Source organism: Acomys minous (genome assembly GCF_964271855.1).
Source record: "Acomys minous genome assembly, chromosome: 7".
In the NCBI taxonomy this organism is placed as follows: domain Eukaryota; kingdom Metazoa; phylum Chordata; class Mammalia; order Rodentia; family Muridae; genus Acomys; species Acomys minous.
In genome coordinates, this window is record NC_140488.1 from 71,149,659 (window position 1) to 71,174,531 (window position 24,873).

The following is a 24,873-nucleotide window of genomic DNA, read 5'->3' on the forward strand; positions in this document are numbered from 1 at the left end:
CACAGAAGAGGAGGTATAGAGTGTAAGAGCCAGAGGAACAGAGAACACCAAAACCCAACATCCTCTGAATCAACTGCACAAAGCTCATATGAACTCCAGAGACTGAAGGAGCAAGCACAGGGCCTGCATGGGTCTGCACTAGGTCCTTAGTAATTTTATGGGACTCCTGAGTGTATGAATGAGTGGGTCACTTGCGCCTTGATTCTCATGCCTTCTCCTGATCTCTTTTTCTTCTGTTGGTTTGCCTTGTCCAACTTCAATGTGATGGTTTTTGTTTTATCTTATTAATTTTTATTTTGCTATGTTTGATTGTTAAAAAAAGATTATTAGAGTATTGGTTTAGCTTTTCTTTTTGAAGAACAGAATTTAAATGTTAGTCAGTACAAAAAAGAGAATTCTGTGTTCAGGCGCATTATTTTGTTTAGGTTGTTTGTTTCATTGATGTTTGGGGGCTTTTTATTTAATTCTTCATGATCCAGATATCAATATTCTGGCAAACAAGTTTTCCTATAATGTGGGCTGAGTTTTCCTATGATTTATAGTTTTCTTGATATACTGGGGTGTTTTTATCTTATAGAGTTTCATTTTCAATTGTTAGCCATATTTCCTAAGCAACAGAAGTCTAGCTTTAAAAGTCCTTGTTTATGCCCACATCTTGTAGTGTAGTCTCCACACTTGCAAAGTTTCAGGTTTTATATTGAGGTCTTTATCCACTTGGACTTGATTTCTGTGTGAGTGAGATACGGGTTTAGCTTCATCCTTCTACACACAGGCATCCAGTTTATCCAGCACTGTTCGTTACAGATGCTAACTTTAATTTTAGAATTTCTGTCAAAAAAAATCAGGTACTGAAGTCACATGGGCTTGTGTGTGGCTCCTGTATGTATGTTTGCATTCCATCCCATTGTTCTACTTGTCTGGTTTTGCACCAGTACTCAGCTGTTTTTTTTTTTTTATAACAAAGGCTCTTTAGCATATTGTGAAATCAGATATATTAACATAGCCAGCATTTTTCTCTTCACTTCAGGTTTCTTTGGCTATCTGTGTGTCCGCATTTTAAGATTTTTTTTCTATTTAGGAGAAAAATACACTGGGGCTCTCATTGGGATTGCACTGAATTTATGACTGCTTTTGATATGGTGACTATTTTCACATTTTATTTCTACTGATATAGGAGCATGAGAGGCTTTTCCATCTTCTAATGTAGTCTTCAATTTCTTTCTCTCGTGCCCTGAAGTTTTTTATTGTGGTGGCCCTTTATTTGCTCATTAATTTTTAAAATTTATTTACTTGTTTATTTTTTATTCATTTTATATCTTTATCATTAAATTTATGCCAAGTTATTTTTTGAAATCATCATGTGATGAACTTGACTCATCAATTTACATTCTTGAAACTGAAGGTTCCTGGTGGCAAAGAGTATTAAACTGGGCATGGGCCAGGAAGAAGGGATACAGGTTATTTCACCAGGGTCTCTGGACCAGATGTTGTGGCTTGCAGACCATGAGAGGGTAATATAGAAATATATAGGGAAGATAGAACAAAAAGTAGATTAGTGAATCTACTCCTCAACTTAATGCTTTAATTGTTACTCACAAGGTTATTTTTAATTCACTGTTATAGAATTTTGTATGTGGATGCAAAATGAGTTTAACGTTAGGTACATTGGCATAGAATTCAAATTTAAGAGTATTCTTCACACACATTATATATATCTACTCTAATACATGGTATTGTACCCACATAACTCAATTATAGTACAAGGTTTACTTCCAATACTTTGAAAGTGCTATTGCAGGCTGTTTAGGATAAGTAACTTATACAAGTTAATTATTAGTTGAGCAAATCATGGTCATATCAATTATTAGTCTATTTTTATCACAACAATCTCAGGTGTAACATATATATATGATTCTATAGAAAGATAAGGCAAAATAGTTAGATAAGGTCTTCAAAAACCTCAGAGACATATAGAATAGGGCCCTTAAATTCTTTATGCCTCCATTTCTAGGGATTCCCTGAGCCCTGAGGGGAGGCATTTGTGGAGACAACCTACTTAGAGCTGAGTGTGCCAAGGGCTCTGATTTTTTGCATGATGTCTGTCCGTGGCTCTCTAAATTTGTTCCCATCTGTTGCAGGAGGATGCTTCTCTGACAATGGCTGAGGCTTGTAGTGTTCTTGTGTTGTCTTTATCTAGTTTAGTTGTCAAGGCAATGGATGCTAACATCACTGAAAGAGTTTAGAAATGTTCCTTTCAATTTTCTGCAAGTTTTCTTTTTTTTCAAACAGTTTGAGAGTGATTGGCACCTATTCTTTTGCTTAAGTGTTCAGTAGATTTGCCAGTGAAGCCATCTGGTTTTGAGCTTTTCTTTCCTGAACATTTTTTTCTTCAATTTATTCAATTCCCAGACTAGTTACAGGTCTGTTCTGGCTTTCTGTCTCCATGATTTAGTTTTTGTACAGTGTACATTTATATAAATTTCTTCATTTTCTAAATTATTTAGTTTTCTGCCATATGGTTATTAGTAGGCATCTCTCATAGAGTCTCATTGCTGTTCTAACCAGTTGTAATGTTTCCTATTTCAGTCATAATTTATGTATTCAAATATTGTCTTTTCATGATATATATTCTTCTCAATTTTATTTATTTATTTTCCTTTGTGAATAACTAATTAATTGTTGCCACTTTTCAATATCCCCCATACATTTTTTTACATTATGCTTTGTATTATAGGAAAATAACGTTAACTTCGAAAATTACTTGTCCCAATTTTTTCAAGTGTCCTCAATTTGTAAGACTTTGTAAGTATATATTGTATATTGTACATATTCCCTCGTGTTTCCTTATCCTCTCTGTTCTCGGTCCTCCCCCTCCACTAATAAAACAACATTTAGGAGGGGGAAGATGGTTCAGCAAAGTGCTTGCTATGTAATTATGGGGGCCTAAGTTTAGCCCCTGCACACATGCATATGTACACAAAGCCAAGCCCTGCAGCATACATCTGTAGTCCCAGCACTGAGGAGACAGAGACAAGACAATTCTTTTTTTTTTTTTGCTTTTATTTTATTTTATTTTTTAAAATTTTTATTAATTTATTCTTGTTAAATCTCAATGGTGACAAGACAATTCTTGAGGTTTACTGGCCAGCCAGTCTCTAGCAATCAGTGAGCTCCAAGTTCTATGAAAGACCCTGTCTCAAAAAGTAAGAAGAGCAATTCAGGAAGACATCCGGTGTACACCTGTGGCACACACATGTACACACACACACACACACACACACACACACACACACACACACACCTCTTTTTATGCATTTCTGCACCAATCCATGTATTTCTACCATTCCACTCACTGTATGCTTACATTCCCACCACTATAATTCCATAAGGGGTTAGTTGGTTTCTCAAGTTGAGATAGTTTTTATTGTTGAGGTCTCACTATGTAGCTCTGGTTTACCTGACACTCACTATGTAGACCAGGCTGGCCTCAGATTCACAGAGATTCCCCTGCCTGTGCCTCTGCCTCCTGAGTGCTGCGATTAAAGGCATGGGACATTACACCAGGATGATTTTTATTATCGATAAATGCATTTATAACCATTACATTTTTTTCTAGTTGACCAATCCTTGTATTTCTGTATAATACAATAATATGCAATATACAAAAACATCTCTTTGTGACAAGTTTTGAGTTACATTTATTTTATATGCTGTATTTTCTCTCTTTTAGTTAAATGCACTGTCTTTTTCTAATCCTGTGCTTTCAGCCTTTGTCTATCCTTAAAGCTTATAGAGAGTACATAGTTGGATATTGACTTTTAAAATCCATTTAGCCAGCTAGGCGTGGTGGTACACAAATGTGATCCCAGCACTCTGAGAGGGTGAGGCAGGCCAGCCTGGTCTACAAAATGAGTCCAGGACAGCCAAGGCTACACAGAGAAACCCTGTCTTGAAAAACCAAAATACATACATACATACATACATACATACATACATACATACATACATAAAATCTATTTAGCAACTATGTGTCTTTCCCCCACAGTGCTGCGGTACCAAACCTTACCAGGCAAGTGATGCATCACTGAGCTACAGCCTAGCTCCTCATTCTATGTATTTGGACCTGGGAGCATAGTACATTGCTATTTGCAGTAATTATTGATAAAGAAGAATATATAAATGCCACTTTCTTTTTTTCTGCCTGATTTATCATTATTTTGGCTCTCTTCTCTTCTTTGTCATCTTTTTTATTGATATGCTTTCATTCTTCATTTTCTATCATCTTTCTTATTTCTTTACACTGTTGTTACTGTTGTTGGAGAAAGGGTCTTAATATGTACCCCAGAATCACCTTGAACTCATGATCCTCTGGCTTATGCCTCCTGAGTCCTGGGGTTATAGATGTGTAATGCCATATTCAGCTCCCTTTTCATTTTGCATAATGTATTTTTAGTGTTTTCTTTGTGGTTATAGTCTACTTCCATAAAGTTACTTATAATAATTTGTTTTAAGCTAATAGTGTATTTTAACTTGAGCCATATAAAATTACACTCCCCTTTTCCTCCCCAACACTTTGTCATTGATGTCACAAGCTATCTAAGTACATGTATATGTTATGTATCTAATATATTTTAGTTATATATTTAGTTACATGATCTGTATTGACTTTTATGGTAGAATTAAAAGTAATTTCTTTACTATTTTTATTGTAATAGAATATTCTTTGTAGTCCAACGTACTTAACTTACCAGTGAAGTTTATGATATCTTATGTTGTTGTGTTGCTGTTTAGCATCCTATCTTCTCAAATTGAATTGTTGTCTTGCTATTTAGCATCCTTTTTTTCTCAAATTGAAAAGTTTCCTTTAGTATTTCTTCTATAGCAAGTACAGAAATGATGAACTCTCTTGACATTTGTTTGCTGTGTTTTTTCATATCTGCACATGTATGAACATATATAAATACAATTTGCTGAATCTGTTTTTGTATGAATATAGTTTCAAGGCTGGCCACTTGAAGGGGCCTCACCCCTAGGAAAAACTAACTCTTCTTCTACCAGCAGTCAGTAGTTGCCTGTAGGTCTTTGTCTGGGGTGGGGAATCCTAAGAAATTTAATTAATTTAATTTAATTAATTTCCATGTTAACATGTTTATTAATATTGCTGCTGTTCTGGTCTTGTTATGCAGCCATTTACAGAAGAGGCTGCTTCAACTGTAGACTTCCTGGTATTATGGCACTTACAGTCTTCCTCCCCCTTCCCTCTTACAATGTTCCCTGGATGATAGATGGAGGAGTTGTGATGTATATGTAGCCACTGAGGTTTGGCTCACCACAATCTCCTGAGCTCTGTATTGTGGCCAGCTGTGGGGTTCTGTGGTCTTCTGCATTTGCTGTAAAGAGAGGATTATTTCATGAGAGGTGGTAGGTACACTTATGTGTGGGTGTAGGGATAAGCTTTAGAATGTAGTGAGGAATTGCGCTTGTCTAGTAAAGTGGCCGTAGTATATTCTCTCCGCCCCCCTCTCTAATTTCAAAGGATTTACTTGGACAAATAATGGTTTATGGATGAGATAGCACTGGAAGCAGAATTGCAAGTGGACTTCTTTTATAAGACACACATGCAAGTAGAGCAGAAATACCTTTGTTCACTTCTGGATATTTAGTTGCCTTACTTGTTCTGCCTTAATAGAAGGATCTATCCATCCATTAAACATTTTTTATGAAATAAAATAGAATGATAAAACAAAAATCACATCAAGGTGGGACCAGGCACCAACAGAAAGAAAATCACCCAAGAGTAGGCACAAAAATCCACTTATTTACACCCTCAGGAGTCCCTTTAAAACACTAAGCTGAAGTTTATAATATATATTCAGAGAACCTGGCACAGACCCTGTGCATGCTGCTTCACTCTGTGACTTCATACGAGCAATGCTACCAAGATTTCCCTTCTTTCTAATTAATTTCAAAATCATCAGGTAGCCTTTGATTTCTGACAACTTAATTACAATATGATTTTGTATATTTTTAAGAAGCTTGCTGAGTCTTTTGAGTTTCATAATGTAAAATTTGATGTTTCCTTTGATTTGGTAAATTTTCTACAACTATTTCTTTGAATTTTCTTTCTAGTCCCTTCTTCTCAGATTTCATAGTGTGTATACTTACTTACTCAGTTGCTGGTGTCCCATGAATCCTTTTTTGTTTATTTGTTTTCTTTTGCTTGCTTGTGACTGATAATTTCAAATGACCTATTTTGTTTTTGTTGATTCTTGATGCATGCTCTATTTGTATATTTAATTTTAAGTTGCTATAATATTTAGCTCCCAGATTTCTGCTTACCTGTTTCCTAGAGTTGATATATTCCTTGAAACTCTCATTTTCATATTTTTTATTTATTATTTTCTTTGCACATTGCTTTTTGGGCTCATTAAGAATTTTTGGAATATTTTGTTTGGGAACTGCAAAAGAAACATACTATTTTTCAATCAAAGGGTTAAATATGAAAATACTCATTCAAAATTGTAAAGAAGCTGCTTGGCAGAAATTCAAATTCATGCAGAGTCAACACTTCTTGAAATAAAAATCTGTGCTCAAGGTTGCACTAGGTGCTCCAAATCGCATTTGTCATCTCTGTCAAGAATGTGAGGCCTTGCTCTGAGCACTCAGAGTAAGACACAGTTCACCTTTGTGTGAGGAAGAAGAACTCAGCAGGACCCCTGCTGCTGTGTCTGCTGCTTTATTTGACTCAATGAACCCTCTTGCAGAAGTGAAACTTTTGCCCTGCCAAAATTCTTTGTCTTGTGTGGTCACTTCCTTGGGACCTCAGACCCATTCTATCAAATAATTTACAAGTTTCCTTTGCATTAAAGTTGATTTGTGACTTTTTTCTAGTTCCTTTTGGATTGCATTTCCCTTTTCTTTATTATCTTTGGCTCTTTGTTTTGGTGTCTATGCATTGGTATTTTATTATGCATTAGTAGAAACGCTGCCACTTCTCCCTGTCTCAAACAGAATATTTTCATTAATCATTCAGGCCAAAACTTCTGTGGAACTCTGAAATCTTTAGTCCATCATATCACATTGTTTGTTAGTGTCTCTTGGGTAATTGGGGTGTGCCTGGTGCTGTCAACACTCTGGAACATGTAGGTCAGAAGTCATTTAGCACCCGGGGAAGCTTAAACAATGATTGTACAGACCACTCTTTCCCTCCTTAGGGAGAAGCTGGAAGTTGGCACTTTATCAAGTATTTTATGCTGTGCCATGGGGAAGACCTATGGTAGATGCTACATTCTACTTTAGACTGCTGCTTGTTCGTTATCGCCCAATGGACTTTAATTACCAGGTCTTGCCAGCAATCTGAGATGGATGAGATCTATACTACCCCCTTTTTTGATGTTAACTGTACAGCCTAATTTCCTTGATCCTTCAGGTAATTTGGGAGCTAGGATGTCTCTCCTGGTCATGTGATACAATGGCAGAGATGACAATTTTGAGTAGGGACTGTCTCTGCATTTGTTCCAGTTTTAATGCTGTTGCTTTGTATTTTCTAAGGGTTCAGGAGCTTCCGGTCTTCTCTAGATTTCCTACAAAGGAGAGCGATCCATGCACTGCTGCTGAAGAAATGTGTTCACGGAGTGAAGATGGTTCAGCATTATTCTATTCTTCTATCTTAATGAAACATACACTTAAACTCATAAAAAATATTGAGCTTTGCTCTGTAGTCTGATTACATTACATGAAAACAGTTTGTGCTATTCTGTTTCCATTTTATTACTTGTTAGGTAGGAGCCAAGGCTCAATTTACTGTAGATATAATTATTCTCCACTACTGAGATTAGAGGACTTTACTATTAGTCAATGAATTCCATGGTTTTCTAGTGCAAGTGGTTAAAATACTAGTTATAAGTATTTATAAGTATATGCAGAGTATTCTTCCACTATGTTCTTTCATTTGCTTCTTTCTTCTGCTTTGGGTACTTCCCTTGCATTCAAACATCCACCCACAATCAACAACATTTTTGCTTAGAGACCTCTTCTTCTCTGCACTGCTTTCCCTCTCTTTTATTTTCTTCTCTCCTCCACTGAGGCTTGAAAACTCCTGGAAGTAGTCTGAGGCAATTATAGGGCTAAGTTTGTTTGCTTTATGGTTCTCAGGTATCATTGTCCTTTACTGCATGGACTTAGAGGCATCTAAACTGTATCTGACCACAAAGCATCCTCCCTGAGGACTAGATCGTATAGTATCAGAAGGTACCAGGGGAGAAAAACAATCAATAGTCCTACCCAGCCATGATGCCTATAAAGCACAACAATGACTAGCATGGTAAGAGATGCCCAGGGTACAATGGTGGTATTTATATCTTGGATGTAAACAACAGCTAATTGGATTTAAGGCCAGTTATATAAGAAGGAATTCATGTCTGATACTATAAATCTATCCAACTATCCATGCTTGGTGGATGCTTGAGGAGAACCTACTATTGTCATTTTCCTAAACCAGTACAATTTCTAGCTGCTTTATAAATATTTACTCTTATGCTCATAAAAATAAATGCCTTCAATGAGGGGTGAAAGCTATATTTATTGTGAGTATAAGAATAAGTATTTAGAGCAGAGCATGGTGGCATATGCCTTTAATTCCAGCACTTGGGAGGCAGAGGTAGTCAGATTGCTGTGAGTTCGAGGCCAGCCTGGTCTACAAAGGGAGTCCAGGACAGCCAAGACTACACAGAGAGACCCTGTCTCAAAAAGCCAAAAAGAAAAGAAAAGATTAAGTATTTAGAATGTAGCTAAAAATTATACTGTATTAATATATTTTCTGTGTCCCATGAATTCCCAACAATATGCTCACTTGCACAAGACCTGCAAAGACTACACTAGCTGAACATGGATAAAGAAAATTTCTCTCACCTAGAGTCCCAATAGGATGTCCTCTCCTCTGTCCCAGTTTCCTGGTAAGTGAAGACTTTCATGGGACATGCCCCTTGGGCTAGTGTGCAGATATGAGTATATGCCATTTGACTCTTTCTGCTTCTGGGTTAACTCACTCATTATGATCATTTCTAGTTCAATCCATTTGTCCACAAATTTCGGGAATTCCTTGTTTTTAATAGCTGAGTAGTATTCCATAGTGTATATGTACCACAGTTTATACATTCTTCTACTGAGGGACACTTAGGCTGTTTCCATGTTCTGGCTATTATGAATAAGGCCGCTATGAACATGGTTGAGCAAGTGTTCTTGTTGTGTGCTGGGTGAGAGAAGCATGGGAGAATGAGAAAATAGAAGGATCCAGAAGGTCCTAGAAACCTACAAGAAGAACACTATGATGGGCAGATCTGGGCCCAGGGGTCCTGCTCAAACTATGGCACCAACCAAGGACAATATGTTCAGTAAACATTAAACCCCTACCCAGATCTAGCCAATGGACAGGACATTCTCCACAGTTGAGTGGAGAGTGGAGACTGACTTTCACACGAACTCTGGTGCCTCACATTTGACCACGTCCCCTGGATGGGGAGACCTGGTGGCACTCAGAGAAAGGATAGCAGGCTACCAAGAAGAGACTTGATACCCTACGAGCATATAAAGGGGGAGGTAATCCCCCTCAATCACAGTCATAGGGGAGGGGAGTAAGGGGAAAATGGGAGGGAGGGAAGAATGGGAAGATACAAGGGATGGGATAACCATTGAGATGTAATATGAATAAATTAATAAAAAATATATATAAAGAGAAAAATTTCACCCCTACATGAAGAACTACAGGTATTCATTCAATGGCTGCCAAAGGATAGCTAATCTTTCTTCTTTGTCATCTGAAATAAGACCCCTAGCCTAACTGGTCTGCCCTAAATACACATACACAAACATACTTATATATTATATAGTATGTATGACACACACACACATATATGTATATATATATATATATATATATATATATATATAGAGAGAGAGAGAGAGAGAGAGAGAGAGAGAGAGAGTTTGAAAAGAGTTCATGAAATCTGAAGCAGGAGGTTGGGTGAAAGAACATGAGGAGAGTTGGAGAAGGAAAGGCGATAGAAAGATGGAAATGCAGAATTTCACATATGAAATCCTGGCCTCCATACATACATGTACCCATGGGTACATGCATACACACATGTACCCCATGAATATGCAAATATACCACCCAACACAAAAATAATTAATAGTAGTAGTAACAATAAAAATTGTGTGGCAAAAAATCTGCAGATTGTCATGACAGACTTTATACATAAGAGTTACTCTAAAATGTAACAAAATAAATAGAAATGTTTGTTGCATGTAATCGAAATATGCTACTTACAGGGGCTATAGAGATGGCTTAATGATTAAGAATGTGTACTGATCTTCCAGAGGACATTAGTCCAGTACTCAGGATCCATTGCCCCAAGGGGATCTGAGGCACCCTGGTGTGTGTGTGTGTGTGTGTGTGTGTGTGTGTGTGTGTGTGTGTGTGTAGAAGCCCAGAACTCTGGAGAAAAAGGCAGTGGATCTCTGTATGTTTGAAGTCAGCCTGGTCTATACAGTAAATTTCAGCACAAACAGGGCTACATAGAGCGACCCTGTCTCTAAATAACAACAACAACAACAACAACAACAACAACAACAACAACAATAAATAATCATAATAATAATAATGTTAGCTCCACATTAATAGTATTGGGGCACGTGGCTAGTGAAACTTTTACAGTTCCTCTGGAAACCAGTAAATATATTGTGTAGAGCGATGTGTCAAAAATTAAAATAAAACAAACAAAAATAAAAATGGAAAAAAAACACCTTGGAGGTCTGGTGTTACTTCCTGTGGTGGTTTGAATGAAAATGGCCCCCATAGGCTCATAGAGAGTGGCACTGTTAAGAAATATTGCCTTGTTGGTGTCGGTGTGGTCTTGGAGGAAATGTGTCTCTGGAGATGGGCTTTGAAGTTTCAGATGCTCAAGGCAGGCCCAGTTTCCTTCCCTCTTCCTGATGCCTGCCAATCCAGATGTAGAACTCTCAGCTACCTCTCTAGCACCATGCCTGCTTTCATGCCATCATGCTTCCCGCCATGATAGTGAACTAAACCTCAACTGTCAGCAGCCAACCCCAATTAAATCTTTTCCTTTATAAGAGTTGCTGTGGCCGAGCGCGGTGGAACATGCCTTTAATCCCAGCACTCATAAAGCATGCTCCAAGGGGCATCCCATACTGGCATATCTTATGTTCTGCATCTTTGTCATCTGTTGAGTTTTATCATGGACCCTTAGATTTACCTCTGAGGCACTCTAACTGCTATACCTTATACATCGCCATTTTTGCCATCTTACAGCAGTTACAATCGTCTGTGTCCCAAATCCCTGTGAGAGGGAGGAATGAAGAATTAAAAGTTAAACAGATTCCCTTATAGGCAGACAGATAGGTAATAAAGATGATAAACATCCAAGTTGGCTGCCTTCTTCTTCCCCATCCTGACCTGAGACAAAAGCCTGGCAGCTTAAGACAACAGCCTTGTGAGATTTCCTCCTGCTGAACAAATTCAAGGCCTGATCAAGCCAGGTTTACATAAATACTTTTTGGCCAATCAGACATCCTGTCTTTCTTCAAAATGACATGTCCTAAATCAGGGGAGAAAGATCCTTCAAAGGCTTTAAAGGTCCCCAGCCCTCCTGTCTCTGACAAGGACTTTTTTGCATGCTTTTTGATCACTTCCCCTTGGCAGGGCTCACTTGCCAGACCACCATGGTAGAAAGATGCATTCAGTCCTGATGTGATTTGACCTGCTAGGATGGGTAGGGGGCTCCCCTTTTCTGAGGGGTAAGGGAGGGGGGATATGGGGAAGAGAGAGGGAGGTTGAAACTGGGAGGAGAGGAGGGAGAGGGCTATGATCGGGACGTAAAGTAAATAAATAAGTAAATTTATTTAAAAATTCCCAGCCTTCCAGGAGAGAGCCTTTTCTTTCTGTATGTTCATAGTATATGTATATTTCTTTGCCCCAATAAACCCTTTGTTTATAAATAATAGCAATAACAGATCTATTTAACTCTGCTAATATAATTGTCTTTCAATAATTCAATATTGTAAGTTAGAAGAGACATACTCATATTTAAACATAAAGACTGATAAAATAACTTTCTACAACAAAAATGTTACCATGTGTCTATATTTAAAAACCCTTTCCCCTCTTTTTAAATAATGAGTCTGGCTAGGCACCAAAGATCAATTGCAAAGACATCGCTAGGGATCTATTATTTATCTCAGGCTTTCATTAGGTCCAGTAGACAGGGCATATTCATCTCGTTAAGGGCTATAAAATAATACAAAAATATGAAAAACCTCAATTAATGCTGTCCCTATTAAATTCAGTGGTTTCTTATATCATACAAGTTATCTCAGAAATAAGTTCAACAATTTTCAGGATCTCGGCTCTTATGGCAGCTTCCTTCTTCACACTTCAATGGAAATTCTGTTTTGTTTTGTTTTGCTCTGTAATGAGCCAAACCATACATGGACCTAGAGACTCCTTTGACTAATGCTGATTTGCTTGATAGTGGTTTATAAATAAAATTTAAAACTAACAATTGTTATAAAATATATGTTATGATCATAAACTTATTCCTTAAATTACACTACAAGATATTGGTATAGGCAGTGATTATTAGAACTCTCACAGTTCTAATAGATAGACTAAGTAACAAGGAGGGCTCAAGGAGCCATGTGTCTCCCTGGGAATTGGAAATGGAATAGATTTTGCAGGTGGGTTAGGTATGGGTGGGGTCAGGTTGAGGGGCATGGATGGAGAGAGTACTGGGAGAGACAAGCGGAATTGGGGGCATTTGAGTTTCTATGTAGAAACCTAGTACAGTGGAAAGTTCCTGGAATATACCAGAGTGACCCTGGTGAAGATGTGTAGATATTCAACAGAAGAATGGTATCTACAGTGCAAACACAAAAAGAACAGGTCAGTCCATTCGGTAAATGGACATATGATCTGGATAGACACTTTTCAATAAATATATGGAAAAGTGCTCATCATCCTTATCCATCAGGGAAATGCACATCAAAACTTCATTGAGATCTTATTTCATCCCAATCAGAATAGTTAATCTATCTTTTAAATACTAGCAAGGAGGGGGGTGTGGTATGTACACTACTGGTGGATGTAAGTTAGTGCAGCCTCTATGGAATTAAGTATGGAGATTTCTTTTAAAAACTAACAGTAAATCAACCATACATTCCAGCTAGGCCACTCCTGTGTGTACAGTATATAGCCAAAGAAAATAAATTTAGCATAAAATAGAGATATTTGCATACACATGTTCATTATGGTACTATTCACAATAGCCAAAATAGAGATTCAGCCTAAATGAATGAGAAAAAAAATCACTGTGTGTGCGTGCGTGCGTGTGTGTGTGTGTGTGTGTGTGTGTGTGTGTGTGTGTAATAAAGTTTTATTACACATAAAGAAGAATTAAATCATATCATGAGCAAGAAATTTGGCTAGACCAAAAATTTAGGCAGAGTTAGCTAGACACAGAAAGTGTCTTAATCAGGGTGTCCATTATTGTAATGAAACACCATGACCAAAAAGCAAACTGTGGAGAAAAGGGTATACTTGGCTTACACTTCACCAGATCAGAATTTATCATCTGAGGAAGTCAAGACAGGAACTCAAGCAGGGCCTGAACCTGGAGGCAGGTGCTGATGCTGCGGCCATGGAGGGGTGCTGCTTGTTCAGCCTGCTTTCTTATTGAACCCAGGATCACCAGCCCAGGGATAGCACCATCCATCATGGGCTGGGCCCTCCCCTATCTATCACTAATTGAGAAAAAGCCTTACAGCTGGATCTCTTGGAGGCATTTGTAACTGAGGCTCCTTCCTCTCTGATGACTCTAACTTGTGTCAAGTTGACACACAAAACCAGCCAGTACAGAAACTAACATGGTCTCTTTTTTCATATATAAAAGCATGCAAAACAAAAACAAAAACAAAAAACAGATGGCCTGAAAATAAAGGATTGACATTTAGGGAAGATGACTGGGGGAGAAAAGAAAGGATGGCAAGAGATGATGACAGGGAGAAGGCATAAGAGCAAAGCACAATATAAACACACATGGAAGGAAATGCACAGTGAAATGAATTAATTTGTACAATTAATATGATTCAATAATTAAAATAAAATAGCTTTCATAGAAATTAAATTGTTTAAAAGGCTACATTAATTGTCCCTATCTGAACATACCAACAAACAAAAAGATAAGCAAATATTATGTTGACCAGCTGCCTGTGCCAAAATAAGTTTTTCTTCTTTAAATTGCTTCTTGTAATATGTTTATTTACAGCAGTAAGAAAATAACTAATATAGTCATTCCAAATGTGAAAACCCAAAAAGCCAAATTCTTAGATGACTTAAAAGAAGCTATTAACTGCCGTAAGCTCTTGTATTTTTTTAAATACAAAGATGTTGTCTGAATGGCACCACCATAATATGTATAATATAATTTGGCAAAATTACATATTGAAAAATCTTCATGATAATATCCAGACTCACAAATTAGTTACACCGCTAAATGAGCACTGATTGGTTAATTTTAAAGGTGTTTTTTTAATGATAATTCCAAAAATATATTTAACTTGACAACAACTAAATCTTGGTAACATTGTGGAAGTATGATGTGGACAGTTTCCAGCAAGTCTTTTGCTCTGAAGACTTCCAAATGGACTTTACCCAGTTCACCCAAATACTTTCCACAAAGAGCCATGCGTGCATTCTTGTAATTATTTATTTAGCGTGTGAACAAAACTCCCTAAATGATGCTGTGTCTGCAGAGACTGGCTGGCCGACTAGAACTTCAGTACTAAGGTTGAAATGTAGCCCTCTGGAACAGAGCTAGTCCTTGCCCACCTTGGTGTAGGAAATAACATCTTGTGACTAACTGATAAAACCTTTTTTGGAATCTATTAACTTAGCCAACTACTAGCTTCCACCAATCCGAAAGCTAGGAGGCCATCAGAGAGCATCTTTGGCCTATAGAGAAGCTTCCTCTGTCTTGCTGTGACTGCCTCTCCGATGCATCCACCAGTGTACTCTAAATGTATTTATTACTTTCTCTGTTTTATGAAATTATGAAACTGCTTCCAGGTAAGAACATGGAATTTGGGGGTAACCTAAGCCTGTGATCTCAGGCTATGGTCACTCAAAATAGCCAGAGTAAACTATTTCATAGTCCCTTTAAGATGAGAGTGTGTTTATTCCCATCTATAGCGTCAAGATGGGCTGAAGCTTTTACTGCCTGGAACCCTAAGCATATTAAAGATAGAAAAAGATTTACTTTCTTACGTCTGGCTTTCAGAATCCCCATTTCTTTTTCTCTAGTAACAGAGACACTCATATTGTCAAACTTTTAATTAATTTACTTTAATTTTTTACTTTTTTGTTGAGAAACTTCACTGTGTTTATTGCCCATAGCCTTCAGGCGGCGAGAACTACTGGAATTCTAAAACTAAAACCATCCTTAGAAACTGGTGCTTTCTCAGAAAATTGGGAATAGTGCTACCTCAAGACCCAGCTATACTGCTCCTGGGCATATGCCCAAAAGATGCTCCACCACACAACAAGAACATTTGCTCAATTGTGTTCATAGCAGCTTTATTCGTAATAGCCAAAATCCGGAAGCAACCTAGATGTCCCTCAATCAAAGAATGGATAAAGAAATTGTGGTACATTTACAAAATGGAATACTACTCACCTATGAAAACAAGGAAATCTTGAAATTTTCAGGCAAATGGATGGAACTAGAAATTGTCATCCTAAGGGAGGTGACCCAGACCAAGAAAGACATGCATGGTATATACTCATAAGTCAATGTTAGTCCATCATAGATCTCCTCTGAGAGACTCCTCCCAGCAGGAGACCAGGATAGAAGCCAGGATGTGAAGCCAGACCCCCAACAGAGCGCTGAGTATGGAAGAAGGGGGGATGGAAGGAGCAGGAGAGTTCAGGATCCTTACAAGGAGACCATCAAGGCTGGCGGACCTGGACCCAGGGGCCCTGCACAAACTGATGCAACAACCAAGGACAATACATGCAGTGAACCTAGACCTCCCTGTTCAGATCCAGCTAATGGACAGTTCATTCTCCATGGTTGTGGGGAGAGCAGGGACTGCTTGTGACATGAACTCTGGTGCCGGCAATTTAATCAGTACCCCTTGGGGGAAGGCCATTTGGGCACACAGAGGAAAGGGAAGCAGACTATCTGGATGAGACCTGATAGGCTATAGTCAGACTGTGGGGGAAGAGGCCCCCTTCTGTCAGAGGTCTAGGGGAGGGGAATAGGGCAAGAGAGTAGGAACAGGAAGATAAGAGTGAGGGGATAACAACTGGAATATAATGTGGATAAATTAATTTTAAAAACACATGATACCCATCTCATGTTAAAAAAAAAAAAACCCAACCTCTCAACCCTGAAAGGCCCAAATACTGCCATTAGCTCTAAGAGAATGAGACAGAGCCCCCACGACACCTACAGGTTACCTCTTATGAGTTAATAATATTCTCATGCACTATGGAATTTCGCAGTTCAAGATTTGGCCAAATTACAGGTCTAGTCATTAAGTAGTCATACAATAGTTTGAGGTTTAACACTGAGATATGAGGAACATTTACATAGCACTCAGCAAAATACACCCTACGTAATCTACAATCTGCAAATTTGTTCTCAATTAGATATTACTGAAGTGTTGAATTTAAGACTAATTGAAACTTACCTTATCAGGGACTGTTAACAAGTGTCTTAACAATAATGCTCAAAAGTTTGGATACCTTTATTCTCTTCTCAACTTAAGATGTGTATCACTTCCTCTTGATTCCTGGAATATTAACTACAAAAGACTTTAAATAGATGGTGCTAAGTCTTTCAGAAGCCCTTGTTTATAGAAGTAACATTACCCAAAGAATGGGATAAGCTTCTGCCATCAAAAATGAACAGCCTCCACATTAGACAGTGCAAAACTCTTTGGAGCATTTGCTTTGGTACTAATATTACTCTCATTCGTGTTCATATTGTTATTTTATTCCATATAGTCTCCTGTCACTTAAGGAAAAGCAACATTTTCCAGTAATGTCTTTCAAAACCATTGCCACTCTAAAGAATATGCTATCCTTCACCTGAGGTATAGAGCTAGTGATGGCCATGCAGACACATTTTACTGTACCTATAATCTACAAAAAAAGGGCCAAACCATGATTATGTACCTTTCTAGGTATAACCAGCTAGCTTTATTGATTGGATTTTATAAGTCCTGAACTTCTAGGAGAGTTTAAGGACTAATAGCTAATTTCTCAAACTTTCTGTGTTGCAGTTGATCTTGTCCAGACACCTAGATGCTACTGCTTAGCATGTCTCACATCAGAGATTTCAACTTGTCTCGAAATAAATGGAGCAAGGGAGACTGACTAGAACCTATCTCACACTACACTCTCTAATCTCTGAGTGCTAAAATTCCATAGTTACCTAGGAGACAAGCCTCTGGGCACGATCTGAAGGAATTTCTGAATTTGGTTAATCGCAGTGAAAGGATAGCCATGCCCTGACTTTAGATGGCAGCATTCCGGTGGACTGAGGGCCTGAGATTAATAAAAAGGAAAAAGTGAGCAGGCATTTCTTCCTATTTCCTGACTGTAGATGCAATTTGAACCTGCATCAAGTGTCTGCAGCCAGTATTTTCCTTCCATGATGGACGACACCCTTGAACTTCATGCTCCTTTTTCCTTACATTCATTTGTTGAACAATAAGGAAAGTAACAAATGTTATGGATTTATTTCCTATGACTTGATCCTTTCTGCCCTTGGATGAAATGGGGTATTGTAAAAGAGAAAGGCAGTTCCTGGTATCCAATTGATGCCATTATTAGCTATCAGATAAATATTGATGCTCTCCTGTTTTCATGAACTATTTTATAGGTCACCAGCTTAAAATAAGAATATTCTGTTATGAGAGTCAAACTGGACAAAAAAAAATGACTCTGTCATCAGAACTTAGTGGGAAAGAACAAATAAGCAAACATATTTACCCACAATGATTTACAAGCATCCTTCTACCCTATCTATATGACTGACTGCCATTACTGTGCCAGTTGTATTTTTTGCCATATTCATCTTCCCTCCTTTTCTTGTGACCCTGAAACATAGAATTGTTCCCACTTTCTGTTAGGATCCATTTCCTTTAGATTCTCCACCGAATTGTACTTCTGGCCTCTGGCTATAGAATTATTGCTTAAAATGCTTCAAGTATAATCAATCATTATCACTTTACAAACTTGGGATATAATCACCACAATGTTATGTACATACAATAAAACCCAGGAATGAGATTTTATATATGTGAGGTTTTTTACATAATCATATTATTCCTTTGACTAACAGTCCTTTGTAAAAAGTGCTATGTATATTCTATATTCACAATCATATAATAGATACTTATTTGCCTTCTTAAATAGAAGTTTATATTCACACAATTATAAACTCTATAGTAATGAAAATGAACAGACCACTGTTATAAAAACACATATAAAACTGCAATAGAGTGGAGGTGGCTCTTGGGAGGAGATAAAAATATATTCTGTATAGTTCTATTATTATTATTTAAAGTATATGTATACTTATTATAAAATATATAGTATTTATTATATAAATTATGTAGGCTCAATTTTATTAACAATTATATTTTATTATAAACTATTAACCGAGCATACCTCACTTATAACCCAACTAACCTAAACAAGAGGAAAAGGCGATTAAAGAACACAAGAATGAAACATTCTAGGTATTGGTTCTGAGGAACGATTCTTCTGGCATAATCAGCAGGATTTCTTCTGTTGGAACCTGGAGCAACCAGAACCCAGAGCCTCAGCCTGAACTCAGAGCCCCGAAGCCTTCCCTCCAGCAGTTCTCTCTAGGAGTGTCTCTAAGTGGAGTGATGAACAGCCAAAACTATCCCAAGTATCTAAAGACTCCTCGCCTCTTGTTTTTGCCTCACGTTTATATCTCTTCTCAGAATCTGTTCAAGGATGTTTTTCAGCTGGTAACAATCAATCTCCCCTACAAGGTAGTTCCACTTCTAAGGGGATTAACATCACTTGCTCTCTCACAAGTCTGTTCCTCATCTCACACTTGGGATAGAAACAAAAAACATTTATCTCTCCTTCAAATTATATATAAATAATTATTAAACAAAAGTATATATAATATACAGAGACTAATTTAAGGTGCCAGAAGTCAGTATGCCAATTTTTTCTAAGGAAAAATGAGAAGGAAAGGATTGGGATGAAGTGTAATGAGAACTTTCAAGATACTGGAAATGATCTTAAATGGCATCGTGATCACATGTGTCATAACTTACCAAGAGCTACATTTGTGATTTATGGACTTTATTATGTGCCTATACTAATACTCAAGTGAAATCATTTACTAAAATTATATCAAAGATAAAACAGTATGGAAAATATACATCCTTTTAAAATGTGTAGAAGAAAAGTTAACAGAAAGTCTAAACAGAAGTTTGAGATAATGACTGTGAGCCCATCTTTTTGTATTTACATTGGCCTGTGTAAATCACAGACATAGTTCCTTTGTTGTCCATTTAACAATAACTAGAAATCTTCATTGGCTTGTAGAGTACAAAAATAGCTGAATGAATAGAAAATGCAGCTCAGTGTGTCCAGGAGATGACGTCATGGAAGAATACGCTATGAATAATAAGGAATAGAGAACCAGGTAGGGGTGAACCTCTTAAGGAATTGAATAGCATGGAATGAGACTGTGATGTCATTTCAGAGTTAAGGTGTTGTTTTTCCATTTGATATTGCTTATTTTACTCGATGGGAGTAATAAGTCCAACACAAACCATGAGCAGGTTTTCTTTCTAGTAAATAAAGAGGGTTAGAAAAAAGCAAATTAAACTTAGTTTTATGTTGAGGAACACCAATCTAAGTCAAAGAGCATGTTGCCCTTCTGGAGAATGGGAGGGACTGGAGTAAAAGCCCTCCTCCAGTGTGATACCTTCCCAGCAGCTGAGAAGAGGGTTTTTACCTTCACAAGACTCTCGCGCGATGAACGGATCAACAGAAGGCACACATTCGGTCTGCTAGAGCCTGCACATCCATCTCTTTTGCTTGGTTTGGCCAAATACTTGCTCCTGAACCTCCTCCTTTTCTATTGTAATCGCACACACATTTTGAAAACAAAGTTGTGGGAAATGCCGTGGGTGCACGTCAGAGAGAGTGGCCTCTGAAGGAACAACTTCAGGGCCCTGGGTCACTGAATGTAGAACAGTATTCATTACCCTCAAGAACTTGGAAGAATTTCAATGGTGGCTGCAGATGGCAACCTGACATATTTTTCTTCCTTTATAATGCTCCATTGCATTCCTGGATTACAGCTAAGGTTGAGCCCAACTACTGTGGCAGCACTCCCAGAAAATAGAGCAACTGGCCCTTCTTCCTGGCCAGGGTGTTTCGACTATATACACATCCTCAAATACACATGTACAAACCTACTCTGCTGTGCAGCCCCTAAACAGTTCTGACATGCGGGAGGAAATTCGGTCCTTCCTGTTTAGCCAACTCTGTCCTTGTCGCCCACCCATACTCTAGCTCCAGCAAACCTGGATAACTGGCAGTTATGAACACTTACTTATCTTCTACTGTCATATTTCTGGACCTTTCCTGTTGACGTTCCCTAAAGGCCCAATGCCCTTGTAAACCATGAACCCTTCCCATCCCTTTGATCACTTAGAACTCAGCTCCTCTAACTCGTTTTCAGCAACTATCTCCAGTCTAAGATACTTCAGACAAAGCTGTCGCTCTCTACATCTGTGTTTGTACTGTATGTAAATTGACTCATGTGGCTTGCCATCCATTTTATCTGAGCCAATTTTGTGAAATAGAGCTAAGAACTCCTTGAAGGTCCGATGGTGTGAGAACGTGCTTATGTCTGGGCTCTGATCACAGGATTCAAAGCCTGATCTCTTTCACTTGTAGCTGCCTGAGTTTGCACAGGCAATCTCACCTCCCTGAGTCAGTTTTCCCACCTTTAAGATGAATACTATTCGGACTAGCTAAAATTAAGTGGTTTTAATAAGAGAAAAGTAAAACACCAGAAACAACGCTTGTGTCCTAGGAAGTGCTCGATGAAGCGTTGGCCTTCATTACCACTGATTGAAGCAACCCTAGAATGTACTGCAAACTCCACATGGAAGGGAATAATCGATTTGTCCTCACAGCAGTCACTGATGCACCTCACAAATACCTAGCACTGTGCCTGGAATGGGCATATGCTCAAGAAATAATCTGTTGAATTGGTGGAGACCTTAATGCCCCTACAATAATAAATACGGCCCCTCACCCTAATCCTCAATTAAGCCTTACCAAGGTTCTTAATACCTCACAGAAAAACTAGAAAAACTTCAAATGAAGCATCACTGAACACCCCCATCCCTTACTTCTTCCGCTTCATCTCCGTTGTTTCTTTTTTGTGAATTCTCTTCCCTAAGAAGTTCGAACCCCACAGCATACATTGCCTGCCAGTCAGAGGTGGGAGGGGCAGGAGTGGCAGCCTGAGAGGGGCGTGGTCACTAAGGCGCAGAGCTTGAGTGCGCCTGCGTAGGCTGCGGCAAAGCAAACTGCTCTTAGGCTTTTGCTCATTGCTGGCTACAGCTTGTGTAAAAAGATCACCTTTCTTACCAGCTCTCACTTTCTCACAGCTCCCGGGTATCGGAGCACAGGCTTCGGCTCTGTGCCGAGGCATCAACACACCTCAGATCCTCTCTCCAACGGATCGCTGACCTCCGAGTTCGCGTTCCTGTCTGCTGGAACCATGTCTCTGGTAAGCCAGAATGCGCTCCACGGCAGCGCAGAGACCACTGCAGACTACAGCGATGGCCGGGGTGAAATGCAGGCTACTAATGCCTCTGGGGCCCCCACCTCCATGCTAGTCCCCGAGGCTCCCCAGGGCCTTGAGATTCCAAATGATCCACAGGGTGCCAGCGCTCCCCAGGCTGCGCAGGACCCGAATGACATCGAGGGTCTCATCGACGAGCAGTCCCGACGTTTGGGGGCGCTCAGGGTCCACGACCCTCTAGAAGACAGGTCAGTTGCTTTGGTGAATTTCATGCGCATGAAAAGTCAAAGCGAGGGGTCTATCCGGCAGTCCGACATGCTGGAGTTTCTCAAAGAATACTCAGAGCAGTTCCCCGAGATACTCAGACGCGCCTCGGCTCACCTGGATAGGGTCTTTGGGTTGAATCTCAGAGTTCTTGATCCTCAGACTGACACTTACACCCTAATTAGCAAACCAGGTCCCCAGACCACTGAACGGCTAGCAGAGACCCTGGACATACCAAAAGCAGGTCTCTTGGCCTTGGTCTTAGGCCACATCCTCTTGAATGGCAACAGGGCAAGAGAGGCCTCCATTTGGGACTTGCTGTTAAAGGTAGATGTGATGGATGAGCCTCAGAGGATCAACAATCTCTTTGGGAACACAAGAAACCTCCTCACTACTGACTTTGTTCGAATGCGATTTTTGGAGTACTGGCCAGTATATGGCACCAATCCCCTCGAGTTTGAGTTCCTGTGGGGCTCTAGAGCCCACAGAGAAATCACAAAGATGGAAGCCCTCAAGTTTGTAGCAGAGGCCCATGATGAAGAACCCTGGAGCTGGCCAGAAGAATATAACAAGGCTCTAGAAGCTGACAAAGCCAAAGAGAGAAGCCAGGCTGCTGGCTTAGAGTTCTGGTCAGAGGACACTATGAATGATAAAGCAAATGATTTGGTCCAGTTGGCCATTAATGTCACTGAGGAGTTGCTGCCCATACATCAGGATGAGCTATTGGCTCACACTGGCAAAGAGTTCGAGGATGTGTTCCCAAATATCCTCAGCAGAGCCACTCTGATCCTTGATCTGTTTTACGGCTTCTCTCTCATTGAGGTTGATACCAGTGAGCACATCTATCTCCTTGTCCAGCAACCAGAATCAGAAGAAGAGCAAGTAATGCTAGAGAGCCTAGGCAGACCCACTCAAGAGTACGTGATGCCGATCCTGGGTCTGATCTTCCTGATGGGCAACCGTGCCAAAGAGGCCAGCATCTGGAACTTACTCCGGAGATTTAGTGTGGATGTCGGGAGGAAGCATGCCATCACCTGTAAGCTTATGAGACAACGCTACCTGGAATGCAGGCCACTCTCCTACTCTAATCCAGTTGAATATGAGCTGCTTTGGGGTCCTCGGGCTCACCTGGAAATCACCAAAATGAAAGCATTGGAGTACATGGCTAGGCTCTACAGAAAGCGGCCACAGGACTGGCCAGAGCAATACAGGGAGGCTGTGGAAGACGAGGAGGCCAGGGCCAGATCTGAGGCCACTGCCATGTTCTTTTTTGGTTCCATGTGAAGCCTGGTGTTTCACTTTAGTTGAGTGGCATCAGTTAAAATGGCCTTTGGGAAAGGGGCACTAGTGTCCTACGTCAGAAGTTGGGAGGGTTGGGGTAAAGAGTACACCTTGTGCTTATTGTGTTCCAATCCTAATAGTAGTTCTTTCCTTCTAATATACTCTTTAATTGTCTTCACGATCAGTGTTTATAAATGAAATTGCACATTTTCTTTTCCTGTCTTGTTTCAGTATAAATATTCAGATAACTGTGTAAAATGTATTGGTAATATTTATGTATTTGAAATAACCAGTAAAATAAGCTAAATAACAGTAACAGTACACATGCACACACGTACATAAACACACCCTAAACACAAAGCCACTTATTTGTGGTTGCCCTCCCTTTGAGTCTATTATTGTGTTAACAAACTAACCAAAACCAAAAGACTGCCACTTACCTGTATGTAATTTGCTGTTGCAGAGTGTAATAAAAATAAATAAAAGTGTAATGAATGAGATGTCATGCTTATGTGCTCATTTATCCCATGAACATTTATCAGGCACCTGTGTGCTGAGAACAAGGGTACGTGATAGGGACATAAGGGTAAAGAAGACCCATCCGGGCCTCAGAAGTTCCCCCTAAAGGAGAAAAGTCATGGAAGTGAACAGTGATTACGTTGTGCTGTGGCAAGTGCTATAAGAAAACGGAGAGGGGTGGGGTGTACTATGGGAGTCCAAAAGTATGACTCCCGACTACATGGTGAGAGGGATGGCAGTAGAGAGGGCTGGGAAAGGGTCAGGAGTGTGAAGCAGGAGATGGCTGAGGGTATAGCAAGGGGGGTGGTGGGAAGGACGAGGCAGAATGAAAGGCTGGGGACACGGGATGCTCTAGTGCTATCTCAGGAGTGATACCTGAGACTGAGGGGGAAGGACAAAAGGAGAAACTGGTGAAGATATAGGCTGTGGGTAAAATGCCCACAGGGCATTTGAAAGTCACCCAGAAAGACAATGTTGAGTTCACAAGGGGAATGGGAGAGAGAAATTTGTGGCAGAGGCTAACAAAGGCCCTATCTCTTAAGGGTGGCTCTTAGGAAATAGTAATTAAATAGCCTTCTCAAATGCAGTTGGTCCGGGATCTTCAGTGAGATTTAACCCACACCCCACACCCCTCGCTAGCACTGTTCATTTCAACACTCAAGCTCTTCTGGTAAAAGTTAGCATTTTAGGTCTCTTCATTCTGATTCCTCTAACAGTTTCTAAACCGGCTTACAAGTCTTCCCTAGAAAGCCTGCGGGTAAGGGTTTGTGAGAGGCATCCCTGGCACGGGAGTGGCTATCATCCTGAAAGTCTCCTCCCACTGAAGAAAGACAGCGGTGCCTTCTAGTATTGCATGCTGTATGTTGCCTCATCTCGGGGCATCCTAGAGCTTTCTCCCCTTTGCATGCTT

General features: G+C 39.4%; 1 protein-coding gene across 4 annotated transcripts in view; it reads left to right on the forward strand.

Moving 5' to 3' along the window:
* MAGEE2 (MAGE family member E2) overlaps nucleotides 1-23,944 on the forward strand; it is a 157,459-nt gene extending 133,515 nt beyond the window's left edge. For 2 of the 4 annotated variants that reach the window (XM_084789870.1, XM_084789871.1), the window contains exon 11: nucleotides 21,763-23,944. In XM_084789870.1, the coding sequence (XP_084645996.1) occupies nucleotides 21,876-23,447 (1,572 nt within the window). In that variant the 5' untranslated portion in view covers nucleotides 21,763-21,875 and the 3' untranslated portion in view covers nucleotides 23,448-23,944. Of the gene's footprint in view, nucleotides 1-7,551; nucleotides 7,644-19,690; nucleotides 19,776-21,762 lie in introns of those variants that run through there. The other 2 variants (XM_084789869.1, XM_084789872.1) reach the window with 2 other exon arrangements.
* Nucleotides 23,945-24,873: the final 929 nt, after the last annotated feature.